General features: G+C 35.8%; 1 protein-coding gene across 1 annotated transcript in view; it reads left to right on the forward strand.

Annotated features, from left to right (window-relative positions):
- The window catches only part of Uba6 (ubiquitin like modifier activating enzyme 6), a 58,264-nt gene extending 33,958 nt beyond the window's left edge, over window positions 1-24,306 (forward strand). Inside the window, exons 18-33 of the mRNA XM_075942740.1 lie at window positions 1,775-1,852; window positions 3,109-3,290; window positions 4,489-4,594; window positions 6,299-6,388; window positions 6,478-6,558; window positions 7,253-7,381; window positions 8,864-8,915; window positions 9,005-9,068; window positions 9,978-10,047; window positions 11,096-11,167; window positions 11,969-12,086; window positions 13,731-13,924; window positions 15,410-15,537; window positions 16,601-16,688; window positions 17,784-17,878; window positions 22,601-24,306. Of these exons, the coding sequence (XP_075798855.1) occupies window positions 1,775-1,852; window positions 3,109-3,290; window positions 4,489-4,594; window positions 6,299-6,388; window positions 6,478-6,558; window positions 7,253-7,381; window positions 8,864-8,915; window positions 9,005-9,068; window positions 9,978-10,047; window positions 11,096-11,167; window positions 11,969-12,086; window positions 13,731-13,924; window positions 15,410-15,537; window positions 16,601-16,688; window positions 17,784-17,878; window positions 22,601-22,739 (1,686 nt within the window). The 3' untranslated portion in view covers window positions 22,740-24,306. The remainder of the gene's footprint in view (window positions 1-1,774; window positions 1,853-3,108; window positions 3,291-4,488; window positions 4,595-6,298; window positions 6,389-6,477; window positions 6,559-7,252; window positions 7,382-8,863; window positions 8,916-9,004; window positions 9,069-9,977; window positions 10,048-11,095; window positions 11,168-11,968; window positions 12,087-13,730; window positions 13,925-15,409; window positions 15,538-16,600; window positions 16,689-17,783; window positions 17,879-22,600) is intronic.
- The last annotated feature ends 1,560 nt before the right edge of the window (window positions 24,307-25,866 follow it).

Consider the following 25,866-nt stretch of genomic DNA (forward strand, 5'->3'; position numbering starts at 1 on the left):
GTCTTTTAAACAGGTGTAAAATTCAGTCATAGCTGTCCCTGTAAACCCAGAGCACATAGACTCTGCATAGCAAACATTATCCATTGATGATTTTCACTTTAAAAACTGAACCCCTGGCCTGGTGAGATGGCTCATGAAGTAAAGATGCTGTCACCAAGCCTTTCGACCTGGTTTTAATCCCAAGGACCCACATGGCAGAAGGAGAGAACTGACTCCTACAAGTTATCCTTTGGCCTCTGCATACGCACCCTGGCATATAAATGCCCATACAGCATGAACATACACATACACAGACTCACTTCACATGTATGCCCTAGTGTGGCTTGTGCATGTGTGCTCACACACATAAATAAATAATGTGTAAATTAAAAACAGCCACCACAAAGAAAAATCTACATTAAAAAAATCTTTAAATTTAAAAATGATACGGAAAGTAGGAACACAAAACAAAAAGGAACATTGACAATTTTTCAAAATAGATTCTGTGAAGTCGACAGTGTGCAGGAAGGGATTCTAAAAGAGAAATCTGAATAACAAGCAGTGCAAGACAGTAATGGAGGTTAGCTTTATAATGAAAGGAAAAAAAATGCCTGTAAGCCTACATTTCTGTGTTTAATTATCTTTGAGAAAGGGCAGAGTAAAGGGTATGTGACATGTAAATGTAAGGTCTTTTACATGATGTAGACATGCATGAAAGATAAGTCATAAAATTTATGAACGTGCATACTTAGATTTAAGTATGTGAAATGGAAAAAAAAAAGTATGTGAAATGATTCATTTTTAAAATCTTTTAAAATCTTTTCTGACTTAAAATTGGGGAAAAAATTTGAATCTTACTAAATTGTTTAGTTAGAACATGGAAAATTTAGATAACTTAAAACTAATTTTAGGGATGTTTCTGTATGGGGAATTGAACCTAGGTCCTTGCACATGTTAGTCAAGTCCACCAAAACTAAGCTGAACTCTAACCCCCCCTCCTTTTTTTTAACTGTTTTTTTTTTTTCAGTCTCTTGCTGAATTGCCTAAGCTTGCCTTAAATTTACTTTGTAGTTTAGGCAGGCCTTGTAGTTAAAATCTTTCTACTTCAGCCTCCGCAATAGCTGAGGTGATATGTTTGTTCCAAAATTTGGAACTACATAAAAATGTTTGATTTACAAAGCTTCATGTCTTAGAAGCCCAGAATCAAAGACACAGTGAGCCTTTTTGTAGACACTGTATCTCAACCATAATATTTGTACTTGTTAAATTGAAACAGATAACCCTCTAACATAAAATTCCACCAAAAAGTAGGCACATAGATTAGGAAAATTACTAAAGGAAAAATCAGTGCACGAACACCAGTTAGCACTGAAACTGGAACCCGTGCTGAGCAGCACTGTACCTAGGCCAGTCTTCTTAAGTCTAACTGAGCTTTTGTTTCCTTTCATCTTTAGGAGTTAGTCTACGCTTTCTTAAGAGGCTAAATTCAAGTATTTTAGGCCTGTAAAATCAATCTGTGACAGCTAGTTCACTGCTCTGAGAATGCAAATAGCCACAGACATAAAAAATAATTTAAAAAATACTCAATGGCCTTATAGTTTATAGATCTTGCCTTGGTTGGACTGTGCTCATTGACTGAATATTAAAATTGGTAATCTATGATAGCATATTATTGGCAACTTCAGAATTTTACTTTTGTAATGACTTTTACTAGAAAAATAATTTGAGGGTACCGTTCCAGTCATAGTGAGAAATGCAAAGCAGATTTATTTGTTTTGTTCTCCTCTGATGTAAGGTTACAGTTACAGATCCTGATTTGATAGAAAAATCCAACCTAAACAGACAGTTCCTGTTTCGTCCTCATCACATACAGGTTTGTTAATGTTTCTTCTCATAAATAAATAATGGTTGTCCTTTGTTAGACTCCTAAGAGAAGGAAAGACATGTCCTTTGGGAAGAACAAAATGAAGAAAATAAAAATTTACCTTTCATGTATAATAAAGTTGGCTTTTGCAGTGATTTTTAGATGTTAGTATTTGAGCTGGAAAACGTGTGTGGTACTTTCGTAGTCGCCAGAGTGTTTCTGTAAACAAGCCCTCTAATTTCAGGCTGGAAAGCACAGATTTTAACTCTACTTCTTGTTTCTTTTTGTTACAAAACAGGTAAGTTTAAGAGTTAGAATTTTAAATTGCTGTGCTATTTTTATTTAACATCCCTTTTATTGTAAAAAGACTACTAGTTTTTTTCCAAAGATTAAAATGTTTAAATCAGGAAAAGAGACAGGCAGTGCTTGGTAGCTCATTACTTTAATCAGTACTCTCAAAGACATTGAGTTCCAAGCCAGCCCGGTCTACACAGTGAGTAAGAGGCTAGTCAGTTACTTGGTGAAACCCTGTATCAAATAAACAGTATAGAAAAGAAAGAAATGTATTAATCAAAAACATATTTTCCCTTTGTTGTCAACTCATTGTCAGTCTTACTTAGGAAATGAAGTTTAGGCATGCTCTGAACAGATGGACCACACCAGTATCATGGTTAGCCTGATGTCCTCTTACGCATATAAAAACAAAGTACATGGCAATGGAGCCTCTTGTGAATTAAAATATCGATTAAAACAATTCATTTTGTGCATTATCTCTAGGTGAACAATGAAGACCTCTTTATTAATTTCCTGAGTTCTAAGAGCTTCTGACATTGTTTTTACAGTAAAAAATAAAAGATGTAGAGCCAGAAGAGACAGAAAGACCATTATTATTAGATCAGATGCCTAAATTCAATTTAAGAGTTAGCTGCTCTAAAGGAATATAGATTCAGAGCCTGTATTCAAAATGGACCTTCATGTCCCTGAAATAACACAAAGATTCAATGATGGCTAATAAAACTGTAATTTTTAAAATATTGTTTTTAAGACTTAAATAGCATTTTTTTGAATATTTTTAAACTCTCTAAAACACTTTGCTAAAGAATGAAAATTGTTTAGATTGTTAGCGTGTAAATTATTTGAGCTAGTTTCATTGCCTTGCTGTCACCTCATATATATTCCAAATGATTAGTATATGTAAATTCAGTCATAGTTCATCTTTTCTGTTTAACATTTATTCCTTCTGTTTTTATTTGTTACTTGTTTAGAAACCTAAAAGCTATACTGCTGCTGAAGCAACTCTGAAAATAAATCCTCAATTAAAAATAGATGCACACCTGAACAAAGTTTGTCCTGCCACTGAGATTTTATACAGTGATGAATTTTACACTAAGCAAGATATCATTATTACAGCACTAGATAATGTGGAAGCCAGGAGATATGTAGACAGGTATGTTCTTGAGATTCAAGTGCATAAAGAACTACTTTCCATTTTTAGTTTTGTTTTTCACCCTCACTTTTTAGAAAATTACCAAATTTTCTGGTTCTTTTTTATGTCACTCTAATAGTACCACTCAAATTCAAGCATGCTGATGGTTTCCTAGTGTATCTAGAAGAATTCAGTATTGGTAAAACAACCTAAATGTTCTTCATAAAATACCTACTACCTGGCCTTTGCTCCCATGTTTAATGTGCCCAGTCTTCCCTGGCTCTCCCTATTCTGGCTGTCTATGCCTTCTCTAGGGTCTTGAAAGACCTTTTTACCTTAGGAACTAAATTGTTTTTTGGCTTGAGGAATTTGTATTTCTCTTCCTCCAGAATTCTTCCCCCCAAATGTACCTGCCTGTTCTTTCCTTTAAGCTATTCTCTTATCTTTCAGTTTTAGACTAAATATCTTTCTTACAGCAGATGTTATCTGCTTTTTTAATACTTTTTCATTGTGGTACTTACTTTTTATTTTTACATATGTGTTTACTTAATGTTTGTTTCCTCACTAAATCTTCCATGCAGAGCCCATTTCTTTTCCACCACTATATTTTCAGTGCCAGTCATCTGATTTCATTCAGTGTGATTTATAGTCAGTTGTTGAATGAATCATTATTTGATTACAATGTTAGGTTAGCATTTGTCAGAGAAGGCTTACCAGTTGAGAAATGAGAAAAGATGAATCTTGAGCAGAAGAAGTAGGGGGGGAAATTGCATTTGTTTTTGGGTGTTTATGTGTTAGAGGGACCATATACAAAAAAAATTAAGAAAAACATGACTGATGAAAGCATTTAGCTAATCTTGTTTGGAATAAAGACAGAGAAAATACAATGAGGTAGAACGTAGAGTCTGGAAATAAATAATAAATAGAAAGTAAGTGAAGATAGAATAACATAGTTAATAATTAAGGTGGAAATAGACGTTTAAAAGTTCCAGAATTTAGTAAGTAGAAAGAATCAAAAATTACTAGGTTGAACAGCAAGTTTTATATGTGTAATAGAGCTAGGAAGTAGAACTGTTACGTGGGCCATGTTCTGTTTCCTACAAGAGAGCGTTCAGAAGTTATCAACATGTGCAATATTAAATAAACAGCAGGAGCTGCCTTCTCTTTAATATTTATTGCTCACTTTTGTGTTTGTTTTTCATGTTTTGTCTCCAAATAGCCGTTGCTTAGCAAATCTCCGGCCTCTCCTAGATTCTGGAACAATGGGCACAAAGGGACACACTGAAATTATTGTACCTCAATTGACTGAATCCTATAATAGTCACGTAAGTCAGTATATTCAATAAATGTCTGTCTTTTTATGTCATAGTTTTGTCCTCATTGAGGAATCAGTAAATTTGACTCTGCTTTGTTAATCTTGGTTTTAGCTCTGACAGTCAGGTTATATGTGCATCTGCATTTTTAAATCTGTTGAACCCACGTTTTAAGGGTAAAAAGGGATGCCTATGTGAAGGTCAGAGTTCAATGTCAGGTATCTTTCTCTATTGTACTCTTATTTTTTGAGACAAGGCCTCTCACTGAGCTCAGGAAGCCTAGATTTGTCTCAGCTGACTAGTGAGCAAGTGCCAAGGATTCCCCAATGTTACCACCCCCTTCCATCCCCTCAAACTCCCCCTCCCCAGTCTTTGCCTCTCAATACTGGATTACAGGCACATACCTCCACACTCATTTTTTCATGGGTGCTCGATAACAAAAGTAGGTCCTCAGGCTCACACAGCCAGCCTTCTGTGAACTGAGCTACCTCCCTGGTCCCTAAATCCAATTGTTAGAAATCATCACAAGTATTTGACCTTTCTGTAATAATCTTTTCACTATCTCTCAGAACTTCTAAGTTTTCTAACAACCCTAGAGTTTAAAAAGCTTTTAGAAGCAATTTAACTTTTGTATTGATAATAGAACTGTCACCAAAGACTTAGTGATCTTTTGGTTTTAGTGTATAAGATACAGGCTGGCATATAAAAAAATGAAGAATACAAATATAGTAGCTATGTATTCATTTCTACTGTTTATCTTTATTAAGAATTTCTGCATTATTAGAAATACTTGTGAAAGCTGGTAATTTTCCCAGAATCTACCTGGAAAAATCAGATTTTTTCAGTGATGGAACCAAGCTGTATGTATATGTGTATTTTAAGTAATGGAAAAATGTAACAGTTTTAACCCCCATAAATGATTTTACAATATTGCTCAAGTTGAGACTTTGGGTCTAGGAAATAATTGTAGGCTTTGTAAATTTTAAAATGGACAATTTAGGTAAAAAAAATTCAAGGTATATGGTTTTTATGAGTATCAATGTCCCTTGATTTAAGGAATATGTTTGAGTTAGTAAATTTTTTTAATTCTTAGGGTTCACTGTTTTCCCATTTTGTTTCATGAAGTACATTGGTACATGTAATGATGACAATACAATAGATTTACATAGTTTAATCTATTGTATTAAACAGGAGGGAAATGATGATATGTAAAATCCCATGGGAAGATTTTCACAGTAGGGAATTCTTTAATTCTGCTACTTCTGCTAAAATTTCTCTAATTTTTTAAAATTTAAAATCATTGTAAAACAATATAATATTATTGATAATATCCCTCTTTGAATTATGAAAAGTTAGTGGTAGCTTATATATCAGCAAATTAAAATAGATATTTCTAAGTAAAAAGACATAATTGAGTCATTTTTGGCTGAGTAGGCTGTAGACAAAGCGTCTAATAGACAAGGAGCTCTTTAGTGGTGCTTTTTCTAGTGAGACACCTTAATCATTCCCCATTTATTTAATACCCATTTCCTCTAGGACACCAAGCTTGATTCTCAATGTTTTTCTTCATGTAGAGACCTGGAGTATGCAGAGAACTTATATATTAAGGATTCTTGAATCACTTTCCAAAGTAGGAAGTAATGTTGTAAAATTTTACATGTCACACCACACAAGTACCCAGCAACAAATAATAATGGGATTTTTATTTTTCAATAGCGGGATCCCCCAGAAGAGGAAATACCATTTTGTACTCTGAAGTCCTTTCCAGCTGCTATCGAACATACTATCCAGTGGGCAAGAGACAAGGTAAAAATTCTTAATAAACTTGTCCTCTCTGAATAAGAAAAGACAATATTATAACTTCTACATATACTTGTAACTTTTTTTCTTTACAGTTTGAAAGTTCCTTTTCGCACAAGCCTTCATTGTTTAACAAATTTTGGCAGACCTATCCTTCTGCAGAAGAAGTCTTACAGGTAAAGGTCAATGCCTTTTACTACAAACCTATATTTTGTCATTATAACCTTGTTTTCCAGGTACTTGAAAATAACAAAACCTTCCTACAGAAATAAGAGTGGTCAAAAAGTTCATCACAGTGAAATGTCACCGGGAATCTTGAAATTGGGTCACTGATAGCCTTTGTTAGTTTAATGGAACTGTATGACATTATCACTGTTGGACCTTCAAACAGTAGTTTTGTTGTTCAACCTAATGAGAGTGTGATAATATTGATAGAGCAACAGATAATCAAAGGGTTGGTAAACTCTGTGGGAACAAAGTTCAGGTTAATTCAAGTAAAAATATCCATGACTGGACACTAATCTTATTCTCATAAAAGGTCCAGTTTGCACTAACTACTATTCCTAGGACTCCATATACTAAAGACCTCTTGAGTACTTAGTTTCTTACACATAGGAAAACATGAAGGTGTGTTGTGAATTAAGAAACACCAAAGCTGAAATTTCATTTGCTGTCCGCTCCTATTCTACTCGTAATGGAAAAAAAAAAATGAAAGAATGGAGATGTGGACTTGAGGCAAAAAAGGGGGGGGGGGGTAAGATTAAAATACTAAACCTGTGAATCCATCTTTGGGCTTTGACTCATACTTTTGGAATGTGCTTATGCTTGTAATTGGAAAGTGTTTTATTTTCTATTTTCCTTTTCTTCTAGAAATTGCAAAATGGACAGAGTTTAGAAGGTTGTTTTCAAGCTATTAAGCTACTTAGCAGAAGACCTAGAAATTGGTTCCAGTGTGTAGAATTAGCAAGACTGAAGTTTGAAAAGTATTTTAACCATAAGGTAGGTATACATTCTGAGACATTAAGCAAAGATCTGTAATTTGCTTATTTATTATTAACATCCCTGACTAAAGTATCTGTTGTTTCCTTTCACCAGGCCTTTCACAAGTAAATAGTAAGTTAGCTGAGAGTGAAGACTAGGGTATGACCAGTTTCTCTTTGGATGTTACTAATTAAAGCATTTAGTTTTCATTTACTGGCTTGATTGTCAGCTATACATCGAACTGACGCTCAGTACAAAAGTGGGTTTTGGATATCTTTTCTTTTTAGGTAATAGGAATGCATTAATTCCCTTTCTAAAGAAGTTTGTTCAGAATAGAAACAATGGACTGATAAATCAGATGGAGATTTTGTTCGAATTTTACATTTTCCAATCGTAACTCATAAACACATCTTATGTGTCTTGTCTAAAATGATTAAGCATACATCGCACAGTGTAGTGGTAGGCGTTAAATGAGCTAATCACATAAAGCATTTAGGGTAGGCCAAGGCCAAGTACTCAGTAACGCTATCTGTTGTTCTTGTTTGCAGTCACTTAGCTAAGAGACTGTGTCCTCTACCTTTTAATCCCTTCCTTAGGTCTTTACTTATGTGTATATCTTTTAAACACAGTCTTGAAGTACACACTTGTCTTTTCCCTTCCTACATGGTGTGCTTTTTAGAGAAATGTACTCACATCTCACCAGGAAATAGACTTCCTATTCCACCTGATTTTATCATGGTTTCTCTTGTTTTCTTTTGTTTCTCTTTACTCTTTTTAGTTTATAGCTTTTGTGACTGTGTTTTTGTTTGTTTGGGTTTTATTTTTAATATGACATTTTAAATTATTTGTTTTGTTGAAAGTTGGGGTATGCTCATGTGGAGGTTAAAAGGCAAATTACAGGGGTCATTTCCATCTACCATGTGGGCCTAGGGACCAGTCAGGTACTGTGCTTGGCAGTAAGTAGCTTTGCCTGCTGAGTACCAGCCCTGTTTTGATTGATTTTTATTATTATTGTTGTTGTTGTTATTGCTGTTGAAAAAATGAATCATGGAAATGAGAGTATAATGTCCACAGTAATCATTATTTATCTTTCACCTAGATTTAAGTATTATTAATTTACAGATCTATATTACGTTCTTACCCTCTTCCATTCACATTTATAGTGTTTTGAAATGCCGAATGCCATTTGCTTATATTTATTCTAAAGATTAGCTCTTAGAAAAAAGCAAAATTATGAGGAAGATATACTATTTGTACAAAACGAGTGAAGCAGTCAGTATTCACTCATGTTTGTTATAAGAAAGCTCTAATGACAGGACAGGAGAAAACATAAAAGCTTTTGTGCTTGGCTACGAGACCTCACTGTCTATCTTTTAAAGTTTGTCTTGTTTGATTTATGAAGACTGAGAATATATGAACAAAGCATATTTTTTTTTAATTTCAGGGTTTTTTTCTTCAGATAGCAACAAATAATAGGATTTTTTATTACTTTTTTTTCAGGCTCTACAACTTCTTCACTGTTTTCCTCTTGACACACGATTAAAAGATGGCAGTGAGTATAAGTATTGAGAAGAAATCATAATGTACCGTACTGGATATGATCAGTATTCGTTGAAAACAATATTTCATTTTTTTTATCAGGTTTATTTTGGCAGTCACCAAAAAGGCCACCTTCTCCAATAAAATTTGATTTAAATGAAACTTTGTAAGTATATGTGTATATTTTCACTGTAAATATCTTAGGTGTACACTGCAAGGTCTTTCCCAAAGTTAGTGAGTCATTCTAGTCAACAGAGCCAGCCACATCCTTCCTGCACACCACTTGTTTATGTGGTAAATAGCTATTGTTAGTAATACCTACTCCATTAGAAACTTAAGTCACCCCTGCTTTTGCCCATAAGAAAATAAAATGATAATAAATGTTCTTACACTAAATAAAGCTAGCATGCTTTGCTTAAGGTAGAAAATACAGTTAATACTAGCTGCCTAAGTTAATACAGATATTATATGTATGGATATTATTATATGTTTATATGTATGGAGGTCTGTATGTGCACTGTTTTGAGATTGGCACTTAATATGTGTATATTCTCATCAGACACTTAACTTATCTTCACTAATCTTCCTTTCTACAAATAGCACTTTGCTTAATTTCCTAGCAATTGCTTGCTACAGAATTCAAGTTACATTATCATAAATTGCCTTCCCAATATGACATACCCATTTTTGTTTTTAAGTAAATTATTTTGCTTGTTTTAAACCTAATGTATTCTCATTCATACCTGATAAATATTTTCTAATGGATTAAAAGGACTTTTCTCCAAGTATTCCAAATAGTACTTCCTTTTTTTCACTTCTTTCTTCACAGTATTGCTAGTGAATACTTGAATATTATGAGTTTTTTATAAGCATTTTTGTATCAAAAGAAAATTTGGTATCTTATTCTGTGTTTTAGTCTAAGTAGAATTTCATTGTCTTAACATTAAAAGGTGTAAAAAGTAATTATGAAATAAATTCTTTAAATGTAATTCTTAGGACTTAATACAAAGATTGTATTTACTCTGACTTTTTTAAAATTGCCATTCAAACTGCTTTTTTATTTTCATTTCAAAAGGCATCTCAGTTTTCTTCAGAATGCTGCAAAACTATATGCTACAGTATATTGCATTCCATTTTCAGAAAAGGTGAGCTCCTCTCCAGTGCCTAGCAAGTGATCAAAACCTGTGATGGATTGGTTGGTAACGTCAAAATGTGTTTTTAGATCATAAGAATCATTCTTTCTTTTGTTGGTTTGTTTTGAGACATGAGCTCACACAGCTAAGACTGGTCCAGAATTTGCTGGGTAGCACGAATTCTAATTGATCTTAATAAATAAAACCCAGAGTCAGACATTAGGGGGAAAAAGCTAAAGGATCAGACTCTCCGAGACAAGCTTCAAATTTGTGATTCTTCCACTTAGCCTTTGAGCTGTTGGAATTACAGACATGTGCTACCAAATCTGTATCTATATTTAACATGAATGTGCTTATTTTAGATGACTCCTGATAGAAAGTTAAGTACCAGTCTTGTGTTACAAGTCTCAGCCAGCCTCAACAGCAGTATGTCTCCATTTTTCATAGGCTCATCTAGATAAACTTGAATCGTTATTGTATCTTGCTTCTCAGTGTATGAATTTGATTAATTAATTTATTTATTTTTTTAATTATTTATTTATTATGTATAAAATATCCTGTCTGCATGTATGCCTGAAGGCCAGAAGAGGGCACCAGACCTCATTACAGATGTTTGTGAGCCACCATGTGGTTGCTGGGAATTGAACTCAGGACCTTTGGAAGAGCAGGCAATGCTCTTAACCGCTGAGCCATCTCTCCAGCCCGAATTTGATTAATTTATATTGTATAATGTTACTCAAGAAAGGTAAAACTTTGATGCTAAAGAAATGAGTACATGGTTCCTTTTTTAAATTTCGCAGAAGGAACAAAAATATAAAGGTTGTTAACTAATAAGCACATTTTCTTCAGACCTCCTTACCTCCACTAGCCATTGTGGCTGACAATTCTGAGAAAATGGAGATGAATGTTTCAAATGGCTATAAATAACTCACGTGATATGTTAAGTTGTTAAATAGTTAATGTGATAAAAGGACCTTTTCTTAATAGAGTTTTTAACCTCAGATTCAAGGTTCAAAGAAATGTGTTGATAAAATTAACTTTTTTTTTTTTAATAAAACAGGATTTATCAGTGGATACCCTCATGGATATTCTTTCAGAAGTTAAAATTCAGGAATTCAAACCTTCCAACAAGGTAAGCTAGCAGTTCATTCACTTAGCTAGCTAGTGGTTATTAAACTGCTGCGTATGCCATTCTCAGCCTGGTACCACGAATGGTCGTGAATACAGACAATAAGCAGGAAAAGTTGTCAGTTATTGCAGGAACTTGGGCAGACGATGGATGACTGGGTGTTAATGAAGTGTGGTAGCTAATAAGACAGATGAGATGGAACTGGATTCTGTATACAAAACTGTAGTGCTGACAGTTTTTCAGGGACAATGAAGGGAGCAGGGGAAAGAGTGCTAGTTTCTTAGGTGGAATAAGAAGTAATTTTAACAGTTCAGTATAGAGTAATTGAGAGCAAAGTAGAAAAGTCAATTGAATGATGTAGGATTGCAAGACTGTACTGAGGATCCATATAACAGTAGTGTGATGCATTACACACTACTATAGATTGCATTACATTCAAACATATTTTGCTTTGGTACTATTGTGGCACTTGTTTGTGCTGCCAAATAGATGGAAAATTGTTCTGATAATTATGCCTAGAAAATAGCTTAGAAAGCATCAAAACCTGAGAAGTTGGCAATGAAATAGGAAAATTTGATGAAAAAAATATATATGTTTACATGCATTTATAAAGTATTTTTTTTACAGACTTACTCTATGCCTTTATTTTATATACTCTTAAATTTAGCCACAAAGCAACCTTCCTCAAGGATGTGATATGTGTAGCCGTCCTGAATTTTTGTTTTGTATAAAAGTATCATTGTAGTCAGTGGAGTTTTGCATAAATGAGTGAGTTTTCATTGTACTCATGTACTATGTTTAAAGGTTGTTCAAACAGACGAAACTGCAAGGAAGCCGGACCATGCTCCCATCTCCAGTGAAGATGAGAGGATTGCTATTTTCCAGCTAGAAAAGGTCATTTCATCTAACAAAGCCACCAAAAGTAAGGGGCCACTTGCAGATACCTTGGAGCCATATTGACAAATCGAGGGGAATAATTCTTAATCATGATAGCTGAGTATATCATCATATAAAATTTCTCTCCTTTAACTGTGATTAAATTAATCATATTTCTCCTCATGTCCTTGCCTTCAAGTTTTAAAATCTAATTCTCCAAATTACATTAATTGCTGTTTTGTAATTCTTACTGTTTTTATGCTTCAGGTGTTGAACAGGTCTAAAAACACAAGCAGGTCTAAAAATACAAGCTTGTTTTTAAGCAGCAGAAGATTCAGATTAGCTGGGTATAGTGGAACAGCAGGATCAGGAAGTCACAGTCATCTTAAGTTACATAGTGAGACCCTATCTCAAAATAAAAAATCAGGTTATGGAGGCTGGAGAGATGGCTCAGAGGTTGGGAGCACTGACTGCTCTTCCAGAGGTCCTGAGTTCAATCCCAGCAACCACATGGTGGCTCACAGCCATCTGTAATGAGATCTTCTGGCCAGCAAGCATACAGACAAACAGAACACTATATACATAATAAATAAATAAATCTTTAAAAAATATCAGGTTATTAATCGACTCATATTTTTAGACATACCACTTTAGGGGGAAGGATTACCAAAAGTCTCTTAGAGAATGGGGGGGGGGGGGGAGAATATAGATGAATATGTACACATGCACATGCCATGGCACACACATGGAGTTCAGATGATAAACTTGGGTGCTGGTCCTGCCTTCTTTGCTGGTTTTCCTGATGCATTCACCAGGCTAGTTGACCTACAAGCTTCCAGGGATGCTCCTATGTCTACCTCCTATCTTTTTGTAGAGCTCTGGGGTTACAGATTCTCACAGTGTTTGCATAGCACTCGTGTAGATTCTGAGCCTCAGCTCAGGCCCTCAGACTGTGTTTGTGTAGCTACCTCTTCCCCTACTTCAATCTTCTCAGTACTGCCCAGGGATACAGACTGACTGTACAGCTTCGCCACAGTAGAACGCTAATTCTTTAAAAGCACAGTTGGTTGGTCATCTGCTTATGTATGCTTATCATCTCTTGTTAGATGAATCAGTACTTCTCAAAGTTCTGTGATTTCATGTGTGAACCAATAAAATTTCATGGAAAAAAATATGTTAATAGTCTTTAAAGTGATATTGAAAATCACTAATCTAAAAATATTTAAAATGAAAAATAAATGATTTTGCTCATTGTCAGAGAGAAAATGTTTCAAAGTAATATTTTGAGGTAAATTTTGAGTAGTACCAAAGTTTTGTAATGCACTTGGAAGTAGCTAGTGTCATAAATGGCTCTCATTTCACTGTTTACCATTTTTTTATATAAACTGTGGTTTGGTGGTATTTAAGCCATTGTTTTCATGTTCCTTTATAACTTCTGTTGCCTACTTCTTTATACATTTTTATTTGATGAATAACATACAAATTGTTACGATAAATAGCCTTATTAATTGAGCAGTACTTTCAGTAGATCCTTCAACTTGGTGACTTGTCTGTTTTTTTGTTTTTGTTTTTTTTTTACTAGAAATCTTGTCCTTTGAAAATTTTATACATGCACACTGTGTACATAGCTTTTCATCTCATAAAACCTTTACCACTAATGAGAAACCATTCTTCTGGTTCCTTTGGTCAGGTGACCTTCAGATGGCAATGCTTTCATTTGAAAAAGATGATGACAGTAATGGACACATAGATTTCATCACAGCTGCATCCAACCTTCGAGCCAAAATGTATAGCATTGAACCAGCTGACCGGCTTAAAACTAAGCGCATTGCTGGTAAAATTATCCCTGCTATAGCAACATCTACTGCTGCAGTTTCTGGCTTGGTAAGCTTATTCTTCTAAAAACGCTTCTATCTTCCCTGCATCATACCAGCCTTAACTTGCCACTCAGATTTTAGATTTTGGATCTTATAATCTAAATTTAAAGATATTTCTGAAATATCTAGAGATATAATAATGTATATCTATATATCTAAAATATCTATGAATAAAAATATTTTAGTATTAAAAAAGCTCATAACTGGGCGGTGGTGGCGCACGCCTTAATCCCAGCACTCGGGAGGCAGAGGCAGGCAGATCTCTGTGAGTTTTGAGGTAAGCCTGGGAAGTTCGTAACAACCAGGGCTGTTAACACAGAGATACACTATCTCAAAAAGCAACAACAACAACAAAAAGCAAAAACAAAAAAATAAGCATAAGATAGAGTATAATTGTTCTTAGAGACATTGATCTCAGACTTTTCCTCTCCCCTTGGTTTGTGTAAGTGGAAGGAGGGACCCCAACTCAGCAGCTGACTGAGTTACTGGAACCCAGAGGGCACTTCAGAATCTCCTGCATTCTGAGTTCAACCTCTAGAAAGGTTGGAGTCCCAGAGAGAGTTCTGGGATCTGAGGTGTAATTGATTGTGAGCACCCAGGGATAGCTAGCCAGACATGCTCGGAGAGAAGAGGTGTCCCATCCTCCCAGAGTCAGAGCCAAGAGCAACAGAGGATCACCCAGCCATTCTGTCACTTTCCTTCGACCCTCCACAGAAATCATGTTAGCCTCCATGGCAAGTAAATATTCTTAGTATCTAAGTACCTAAAAATCATTATTGTGACCATTTATTATACCGTACTCTCTTGGTACTCCACAGAATTGTTATCTACCCCTATATTGGTTGGTTAAATTGCTTTAGCGTCGTCAGAGACTGCACTTTCGCTTCCAGCCGCCTATACCAGAAATAATCACACAGAAACTATATTAGCACAACATTGCTTGGCCTATTAGCTCATGCTTTTCATTGGCTAGCTCTTATGTCTTAAATTAACCCATTTCTATTAATCTGTGTATTGCCATGTCATTGTGGCCTACCGGTAAGGTTCCATCCAGCATCCTATGTCTGTCTCCTGCATGGCTACATGGCTTCTCTTTTGACTCCGTCTAGTCTCTCCTCCTCTGTCTGCCATGCCCTATTCCGTGTTGCAGTAGGCCCAAAGCAGCTTCTTTATTAACCAGTGGTATTTACAGTATACAGAGGGGTATCCCACGTCACTTTAGTTTTGAGTTATTGGGGGGGGGGGTCTGCTTTGAAAATAGGATGATTAAATGGTGAAATAACTTTGTTCACTATATATGGAATAGTCTGAATAGTAAAAGTAAAATGTACTAAAAATATACTGGTCAGTTAAATAAGAAATGTATATACTACAATGTGTTCTTACTATTCACAGAGAAATGCTAGAACCTTGGCAAAGAACGAGACTGATTAAAATCCCAAGCAGCTTTAGCATTAGGCTCTTGATAATCAGATCACCTTTTCTTCTCTAGGTTGCCTTGGAGATGATCAAAGTAGCTGGTGGTTATCCCTTTGAAGCTTACAGAAACTGTTTCCTTAATTTAGCCATTCCAATAATAGTGTTTACAGAAACATCTGAAGTAAGAAAAACTGAAATCAGGTATGTATAAAAGTCTGTTTGACTTCTATAATGAGAAAGAAAATATTTCTACCCTTAGGAAGGAAACATACTGGTTTTCATCTCTTCTTGTTGTTAAGCCCTCCTGCTCTTCAGGACCCAATCAGACCTCACCCTGATGAATTACTTCTAAGTAGAGTAGCCAGAGAATCCTCCCACGGTTGTTTGTTACACCGTTTAGCATTATATGTTAGGATTCCTGGCTTGGATAGTACTAAAGGCCTTCTTGTCCTTCTATAGACTATGAAACGCAGAATCTAATTTTGCACGTTCATGACAACAGGAAACAGTTCCTTGAGTTACTGTTTCTGACATTTTTGGTTGGCCACAGCCAGAAATGTGAGTGGAAGCATCTTGTGAAGAAGAGCTAATCCTCTACTGTCCTACTATATTACTCAAGAGAGCACAAAATACTATGGTCCATACAAATGAGATAAGCTACTGTGTTTCCCACTTATAAATACATTTGCACACATGCCAAATTACATGTATGCCAAGATGATCATTCTAGCATATTTATTTCAGCCAATGCTTTGAACAATCCAAGTGTTCAATTATTGATGACCTGAACATCTGAGCCCTATTTAAAAACAAAGGGGTACATGCATCTACATACATACACATGCACACACACACAGAGAGAGAGAAACACAACTATATATAAATGTAAGACGTAAAAACAAAATGGAATATGAATGGAAGGGAAGATCAGAAGGGGACCAAGGAGCGTGATGTTTATGATTAAAGAACAATGATATACGTGAATGAAAATGTCAAAAACTCATTACTTTGTGTGTAGACTAAAGAAGTATTAAAAAGAAAATGAGAGGTACATTGTAAGACATATTTGAAATGAGACACTGAAAAAATACACAAAACAGGTAAAAGTGGTTACCTATATTATTTACTGAATATTTAAAAAATTATATTCCGCACCCCCACAAATTAATTTTTAAGCATATCATAAATACTGAGCTGCAGGAAATTTTTTATTCTGATGGAAAGAGATTTTAATGCTTGTGCTTTTAATATTTTTCTGTACCAGAAATGGAATATCATTTACGATTTGGGACAGATGGACTGTTCATGGAAAAGAAGATTTTACCCTCTCAGATTTCATAAATGCTGTCAAAGTAGGATATTTTTATTTCTTTTATTTAATTAGTACCTTGAAGTCTGGTTAATGTCATGCCTTACAATTCATAGAAATTCCAGTAGGTCCTTGTAGTAATAATAATACTAAGTTCTTTACTTGGTTCCTTCCTGTATGTACATACCTATTGTAGTTTACAAATAAAACATCGTAGAGAAAAACAGGAGTGTTATATTAGAACACATACTATACTGACAGTATTTCTCTCAAGACTGTTTAGCTTATTTTACAGTAGATTTTAACCTGAGCCTCTGATTTTTTATTTCTTACAACACTGAGCACGCTCTGCTTTGAAAGGAGGCGTTTTGGTTTCCCTTTGGCATGTTTGAATTGCCAGCCTCTCTGTTGTTGCACTTTGTGCCTTCTGTTAATCTAGTGGTTCTCAGCCTCTCTAACGCTGTGACCCTTAATACACTTCCTCATGCTGTGGTGACCCCAACCATAAAATTCTTTTTGTTGCTACTTCCTAACTGTAATTTTGCTACTGTTACGAATCGTAATGTAAATATTTGTGTTTTCTGATGGTCTTAGGCAACCCCTGTGAAAGGGCCATTTGACCCCCAAAGTGGTCAGAACCCACAGGTTGAGAACTGCCATATACTGAAATAGGGTTTGCTTGAAGAATAGCTCAGAGCAGTGAGTCATTCTAGTAACAAAGACTGGTGGTTAAAGAACTAATAGGTCGGTAGACAGTGTCAGACCTCACACTGCCTGAACTGGCACACAATTTAAAACTAACACGTCTCTTTCTAAGTGCTGTGGCTGTGACTTGGTGGAAGAACCCATAGCTGACATGCATCTAGCCTAGGTCCAGTCTCCAATACTGGGCATGAACATAAGCTATTTAGTTCTGAGAATTTCCATTTATTATTTCCAGGCTATGGTTAACTGAGAAAAGTGACACCACAGATAAAAGAGATTACAATGATAGTTTTTAATCTTTAAATTTATGGGGATATATAAAATATATTTTATATAAGACTGCCCTCCTTGGGGTGGATATAAAATATTTTTACCCATGTACTTTGTGTTTGAAAGAAGTTTTCATTGTTTCCTTTGGGGTGTTTACCTTTAGGAGAAATATGGAATTGAGCCAACGATGGTGGTACAGGGAGTCAAAATGCTTTATGTTCCTGTAATGCCGGGTCACGCAAAGAGGTTAAAGTTAACGTAAGTATTTAACATCATGTTGCAGAAGGGTCACCAAAACCAAAACATAAGTTGGATATATGCTGGAAAGTTCAGGAAGTTACGGGAATTATACAAAAATTGCTTTATGCTATTAGTAAAGACTTAATCTGGCAAGGGAAAGCCAACAGTCTAACTCTCAAATGAATCATGCCTCACATGTAAACAGAATACTACATTTGTGAGACTGAGATATCAAACAAGAATACTAAATATAGTTTTATTCAGTGGATTTTTGCTAAAGATTCCTGCCGTGTGTCTAACTTTGTTTTAAGCATTGGGGATATATTAATGAACAAAAATCCTTCTGACTTCAGGTGTTTGGATAAAAACTGCATATGGTCAAGTAGTGGTAGATGCTCTAGGGAAACTAAAAAATTAAAAGAGGAAGAAATGTACGGAAGAGGGTTGGTTGAGTTGTTATATTTAATAATTTAGATATTCCCTCACCTATTAGGTCCTACCTGCTGATGTTGCATTTTAGAGGAAGAAAAGTACCAAAGGAAAAGTCTTTACAGTTGCCTACAAGGCTGGTTGACCTAGATCCTCTGTGTCTTTGTATATTACTTCTCTCCTTCCCTCCTTCCCTCTGCACTGGTCTCTATTGTGCAACACCCCAGCCATTCTCTAGAAAGGGCTTTGCTCTGCTCATTTCCTCTGCTTGAAGACTGGAGAGTGGGCTGATGGATTCTCGTTTCTGGTCTTTGCACTTCCTAAAAAGGTCTTTTTTTGAAGTTGGGGTGGTGGGGGGTTGTTTTGTTTTGCTTTTTATTCTTTGCTGTTTTTCTCTTTGGGGGCCTGCCGCCCAGCTCCCAAATAAATATTCAGAAGCTTATTCTTTCTTATGAGCACCTGGCCTTTTCTTGGCTTATTTTTAGCCAACTTTTCTTAACTTAAGTTATCCTGTCTACCTTTTGTCTCTGGACTTTTACCTTTCTCTGTTTCTGTATTTCTTTCTTTACTTCTTACTCTATGGCTTGCTGTCTAGCTGGGTGGCCAGCTACTGAAGTCCTCCTCTACTTCTCTTCATTTTGCCCCTCGATCTTCTCCTCCCAGATGCCTCCTCCTGTTTATTCTCTCTGCCTGCCAGTCCCACCTATTTTTTCTTCTGTTGCTGTTGGCCATTCATCTCTTTATTAGACCAATCAGTTGTTTTAGAAAGGCAAAGTAACACAGCTCCACAGACTTAAACAAATGCAACATAAATGAATGCAACACATCTCTTCATCATTAAACTAATGTTCCACAGCATAAACTGGTGTAACACATCTTAAAATCACATTCTACAATACTTTCTGAATTCTCTTTAGCACTGCAAACTCTCCCCAGCTGTAGTTTAGTATGCTTATCCTTTTTTGCTCTCCTTTTTAAAAAATATTTATTCTTTTCAAAAGTCTGTAATGTATAAGTTGATCATATTCCCTCATTTTCCATTATCCTCTTATCCCCTTCCTCCTCCCATTAAACCCATTCTTTTCCCAATATTCCCCCCTCTTGTTTTGATATCTTCCCCCCGCCCCAGGTCCTTTTATTTTTAATTTTTTTTTTAAGATTTATTCATTTATTATGTACACAACATTCTGCCTCTATGTATGCCCGCACACCAGAGGAGGGCGCCAGATCTCTGTACAGATGGTTGTGAGCCACCATGTGGTTGCTGGGAATTGAACTCAGGACCTCTGGAAGAGCAGTCAGTGCTCTTAACCTCTGAGCCATCTCTCCAGCCCTTATTTTTAATTTTATACACACAGTTACACATGTAAGCACTCATATGTGGTGGTCAGAGAACAACTTTGTAGAATTTTTAAATTACCCAACTTAGTATAACATAAGTTTTTAAGGTATGTCCTCATGATTTTATGAACTTTTTATCTGTTGTAATATTTCCCTTTTGTCCCTAACTATTAATTTGGGTCTTTTCTCCCTTTCTTTTAGTTAATTTGACTAAGAGTATGCCAACTTTGTTCATCTTTTCAGAAAACCAACTAGTTTCATGTACATGCACTTCTGTGTGTGCACATGGAGGTGTGTGGTGTGTGCTCTAATGTGTGCAGATGCATATAAGAGTATGTGTAAAGATCAGAGATTAATGTCAGTGTTGAGGCAGAGTCTCTCACTTAGCCTAGAACTTGCTATCTTGGACAGATTGACTGGCCAACCTCCCTTTAAACCTAGTCTCTACTTTCCCAGTACTGAGACTGCAAATGCTACCACTTTAAACTTTTATTTAGCTTCTAGGGACAAAACTCAGGTCTTCATGCTTACACAGCAAACATTATCTTCCTCAGCCTCTTCTTTTTCTCTTTTTCATAATGCTACCAGTAGTGTTATAGCTACAGCATAGTTGGCCTGTGTTGTTGCTTCTGTCATCATCCCCTCCCCTCACACTAGAACGTTAAGTTCCACAGTGCATAAATCTTCATTTGATCTTTTCATTCTTGTATAGTGAACAGTTAGACCAATACCTGGCACAGAAGAGCCATCAGTAAAACTTACATGAATAAATGGATCTCTATATGTGATAATTTTCTTTAACATGACTGTCAGCTTTGGACCGTCAGTTGAAGTTAATCATTCGTACATTATAATTGTCTGAATTTTCTCTACCTAGGTGTGTGTGAAATGTGTGATCATGAATTCATTAGTGTAATTTAAAATTTGCTGCAAGGGCTGGAGAGATGGCTCAGTGATTAATGGCACTGCCTGCTCTTCCAAAGGTCCTGAGTTCAATTCCCAGCAACCACATGGTGGCTCACAGCCATCTGTAATGAGATCTGGTGTCCTCTTCTGGCCTGCAGGCAGAACAGTGTATACTTAATAAACAAATAAATCTTTTTAAATAAAAAAAATTTTGCTGCAAAAAAATAACGCCTTTTGAGAGTTGACCGGTGTGTGATAATGATGCTTTATGAATGATATTTGTTATGTTCTGCATTTTTAATTTAGCAGGTATTTATTACCTAAGTGCCTGAATTCTTAGTTCTGTCAAGGAGAGCATAGTTAAGAGCATGAGCTTGGTTTTGTAAAGACATGTTCACATGTTTGGGTGGTTATTAATACTTATTTGTCTCCTTGAGCAACTTTGAAACAGATTCTCTGCCATGTTTGTTCCCATAACTACTGAGTGTTAAAGTAATAGTAAACCCTAAAAATGTAACAGTGCAAGAATAAGTAGTATTCCATAATTGCTAATTCTGTTACTATGTTGTTATTATACACATAGCCCTGATGTCTAGTATAGTGTACTCAGAGAAACAGGCACATTGATTATTGATTAAAATGTAACTAAAATCATTGTAATGAAGATGTTGACATTGCACCATGGACTTTCCTACCTCAAACCTCAGTTTTGGGTTAGATCTCATTTGAGCATTTGAAGGAGGATTATTATATGTAAAAGCAAACAACATTGTATACACATTTAGCTTAAGAATTAAAAAGTATACTTGATCTCTCTTTGGAAAGTGAAATGATATGCATATGAGTGGTAGAAAGACAAAGAGGTAGGTATGGGGCACAGTACCCTTAGCAAATGGAAGGCGCTGTAGTTCAGAGCCTGGTGTGAAATAGGTCCTCAACTTAGATTTCAGGAGAATTCTGACAGCCAAGTAGTAAGAGAAAAGATAGATTGGGCATCTTGTATTTTAAGATTTTAGTGAAGCTTACTTTTTTCTCTTTTGGGAGTGCTAGGAGATCCTGGGTGTCTGTAATCTTTTTTTTTTTTTTTATTTATTAAAGATTTCTGTCTCTTCCCCGCCACCTCCTCTCATTTCCCTCCCCCTCCCCCAATCAAGTTCCCCTCCCTTGTCAGCCCATAGAGCGATATATCAGGGTTCCCTGCCCAGTGGGAAGTCCAAGGACGACCCACCTCCATCCAGGTCTAGTAAGGTGAGCATCCAAACTGCCTAGGGTCCCACAAAGCCAGTACGTGCAGTAGGATCAAAAACCCACTGCCATTGTTCTTGGGTTCTCAGTAGTCCTCATTGTCCGCTATGTTCAGCGAATCAGGATTTATCCCATGCTTTTTCAGACCCAGGCCAGCTGGCCTTGGTGAGTTCCCGATAGAACATCCCCATTGTCTCAGTGTGTGGGTGCACCCCTCGCAGTCCTGAGTTTCTTGCTCTTGCTCTCTCTCCTTCTGCTCCTGATTTGGACCTTGAGATTTCTGTCCGGTGCTCCAATGTGGGTCTCTGTCTCCTTTCATCGCCTGGTGAAGGTTAATATTCAGGAGGATGCCTATATGTTTTTCTTTGGGTTCTCCTTCTTATTTAGCTTCTCTAGGATCTCTAATTATAGGCTCAATGTACTTTATTTATGGCTAGAAACCTCGAGTGAGTACATCCCCTGTTCCTCTTTTTGGGTCTGGCTTACCTCACTCAGGATAGTGTTTTCTATTTCCATCCATTTGTATGCAAAATTCAAGAAGGGTGTCTCTAATCTTTAAGAAATAAAGGAAGAAAGTCAGTTTTTCAGAATTACTCTTTGGGTTTTTTTTTCTTTCTTTGTTTATTGTCATTAGCAGCAGGCATCATATTAGATAAGTGTTTTCAATTTGGAACCTTTAAGGAAAAATTAATAGAGTATAGGTAGATTATTATATTTTACAGTATATGTACACGTCCACAGTCTCTGAATAGTACTAACTAGGGAAATCTTTCCTTTTACCAAATTATCACCATATTTATCCTTGCTTATTTTTCTTAGAATGCACAAACTTGTGAAACCTTCCACTGAGAAGAAATATGTAGATCTCACTGTGTCATTTGCCCCAGACACTGATGGAGATGAAGATTTGCCAGGACCTCCAGTAAGATACTACTTCACCCATGATACGGATGAATAGAAGCTGTCGGAGTTACTCCAGGACTACTGTATTTTGGAAAGTGTACTTAATTCAGAAGCTAAAATAATCAGCTCAATACTGTGGATTTCTTTTGCCTTAATTTAAGGGAAACATCAGCAGGAAACGTATCTACACTGAAGAATTAAAAAACATTTTGGAGCATAGTACACATCTGTTGCTTCGTGTGGCTATGATCACAGCAACTTCGAACTGGAATACCATTTTCTAATGCTTACAAGTTTGTATATTAAGCCTTGTGGATGAAAAGGAACAAAGAAAGCATTTATCTATGACCAGAAGAAATAGAAAATAGTGAATCCCAGCCATTAAAAAAGCTAAATCCTATTTTAAGGCTTTTTTTTTTTTTGGTGTTTGATACCCATTTTCCAATATGAATAGTGTGATACTGTACCTCTGACATAATTAGGCTTTGAAAATTCCATAGCTCTGAAGGGGGTGGGATGGTAGAGATTACAGTTTGTGGCTACAGTTGCTATTTCTGCCAACGATTTGTTGTATTACTTCCTCCCGTACATCAAGCGTTTTGCTGATATGGTCGGTGTTATGAGCCATGAGGTGATGGCGTGTTAACATGGACTAAATGTTAACAGTATTATATGCACTCTACAACTGTCAGAAAATCCATGAATGTGAGCAGATAAATATGGCTAATCATTTGATTGTTAATATGCCTTTATTTTATTTATCTGGAACTCTAAACTAGTCAGAGTATATAAGACTGAAATTTTTATAAAGGGACTATCTTTAGAAATAGATGGATATAAAATTAATGCTAGGAGAGTTGTCTTTTTTCCTTCCATCAATATAATGGAGAAAAAAAGTGGGTTTTTTGTTTGTTTGTTTGTTTTAAGGAAACGTGTCATTTTACTCTTCATTCCCAAAAGGGGAATTGACAAAGAGAGAGAAATTATATTTTTTTAAGTTTTTCTTCATTGAGAGGAATGCTCTATTTCTTAATATGAACAGTTGCAATTAATAATATGATTGTGTTCATTAAAAGGTACAAACAGAACTTGGCTGTAAAATCAATGAAAACAGCAAGCAAATGACTCTTTTTTTACAAGGGTTAGCATACATTCTAAACATCAACCGCTTACAGCTTCCGAAAGTCACTTGCCTGGAGCCCCTGCTCTTAGAGTTCAGACCATTAGTAGCTACTTTGATGGATTCAAATTTAGATCACATCAGTATTACTCCATCTCTTTACCCCCTGTACTTATTTTCCATTTATAGATAATTTAAAACCCTGTGTTAACCCAGGTTTGCTCTCCTCCTCTTATTGACGGATCCAATTGGAAAATGAGTGAGTTTGTGTAACAAGGTATTCTGTTCATCGAGAGATGGAGAAAAGTGGCAGGGTCCATCTTAAATGGCTACATCTGAAATAAATACTGTTTTGTCATCCTGTGCTCTTCCGTTGTGCATATTCCTAGTATAATGTTCAAATTAGTGTCATATAAAATTGATACAGGAACATCAAAGGCTCTGTGGCTTAGAACTTAAAAGGTTAGGAATAATAAAAGGAACTTCGTTTTTTTAAAAAAAATGCCCCTTTTTCCTAGTTTTTACTTGTCTTCTGTTCTTTGGTAGTGATGTATTTTCTAGGTAACCATTCAGCAGTCCTCAAACATGAACCAGTAGCTTGGCTGTGTTTTCCTAGGTCTCCACATCTTTAATAAATAAATAAATTTTTAAAAAAAGAAATAAAGAAAAAGGGAAAAAAATAAAAAGCCGGAAAAAAAAAAAGTAAATGGGAACCGTGCTCAGTACACTGCTTCAGTAAATAAGCTCAACTGGAATTGATTGGACTTGTTGGCAATTAAACTACATCCGTTTTGTCATTTGTTTTTCCATTTTGTTTTGGTTTCTTGTAGGTAATGATGTTTACTATCCAAAATATTACTAAACTGGAAAGCCACAGTGAAGTTAATGACAACCTTTTTGATTGTTTTATTTTATACTTTATTGTTACTGCAATATAGCTGTTGAATACTAGTGTGCAAACTGGGTACAAAAAAGAAATTATACTACTCCATTCGGTTACATGCATGCATGCATACATACACGCATACATATCCTAAAACTAAGTCTAGGAAATTTTAGAATATTGTCATAAACCATGTTCTGTGGTTCATTGCAAAGAATTTAACTACACATCTTATTCTGTGATTAGTACTGCTTCTGTTTCCTCATTTCTGTGCTTTGCAAGCAGACTAGTTTTGGACATATAAGTCAAAGGGACAGTGTGCTTAACAAGCTCAAAGCCCTAACTTAAATCACCAGGAACAGAAGTAAATGAGAAAGCCAGGCAAAAATAGACTGCATGAGAAGGGGTTTCAAAGTCGGTTCCTTAATAGGATTTGAAGTATTGTATTGTGTCTTAAGTTCCTTACACATTGTTCCAAAAGTAGAACTTGATAAAACAAATATATTATTTTTATAGTTTATCTTTCATGGCACATTGTTAGAACAGCGTCAGAGTACAAAACTACAGCCATAGCTAAGATTGTATGTAGCTCTACCGCAGAATACATGCCTAGCATACGCAAGACTCTGGGTGTGAGTCCCAACTCAGAAACAGAAATCAGAAAGTTTAGATCTAGGGAGTCAGATAAAGAATCAGCAGGCGCTGTGTGTGCTTTTATCTTGTTGTATCTCGAAAGCTTGTTTGTGGGTGTGTCTGTGCTCCGCATGTGTGCAGTGTTCATGAAGCCAGAAAGGGCATGGATCCCCTGAGAAGTTAAGACAGTTGTGACCCACCAGGTTCTCTGTAAGGACAGCCAGTTATCTTAACCACTGAGCCATTACTCTGTCTGCAAAAGCTTCTTGTCATAATTGAGAAATGCCTATTGAAAGTATATAAAGTGTGAATATACAGTTTAAGGAATAATTTAAAATATTTAATCTAACCAATATTGAAATTAATAGATCACTGATATCAGAAACCTTCCCAATCCCTCCCCAGTCACAGACATCTTAAACCCCTGGTAGTTACTGTTGTCCTATTTTTTGTATTAGCTGTTTCCTTGTTCTTGTGGTATTACCGCTCTGTGTGTATATCTAGACAGAGCAGTGTAGTTCTGCCTGCTTCTGAGCTGTATGTAAA

Source organism: Microtus pennsylvanicus, chromosome 12 (genome assembly GCF_037038515.1).
Source record: "Microtus pennsylvanicus isolate mMicPen1 chromosome 12, mMicPen1.hap1, whole genome shotgun sequence".
Lineage (NCBI taxonomy): Eukaryota > Metazoa > Chordata > Mammalia > Rodentia > Cricetidae > Microtus > Microtus pennsylvanicus.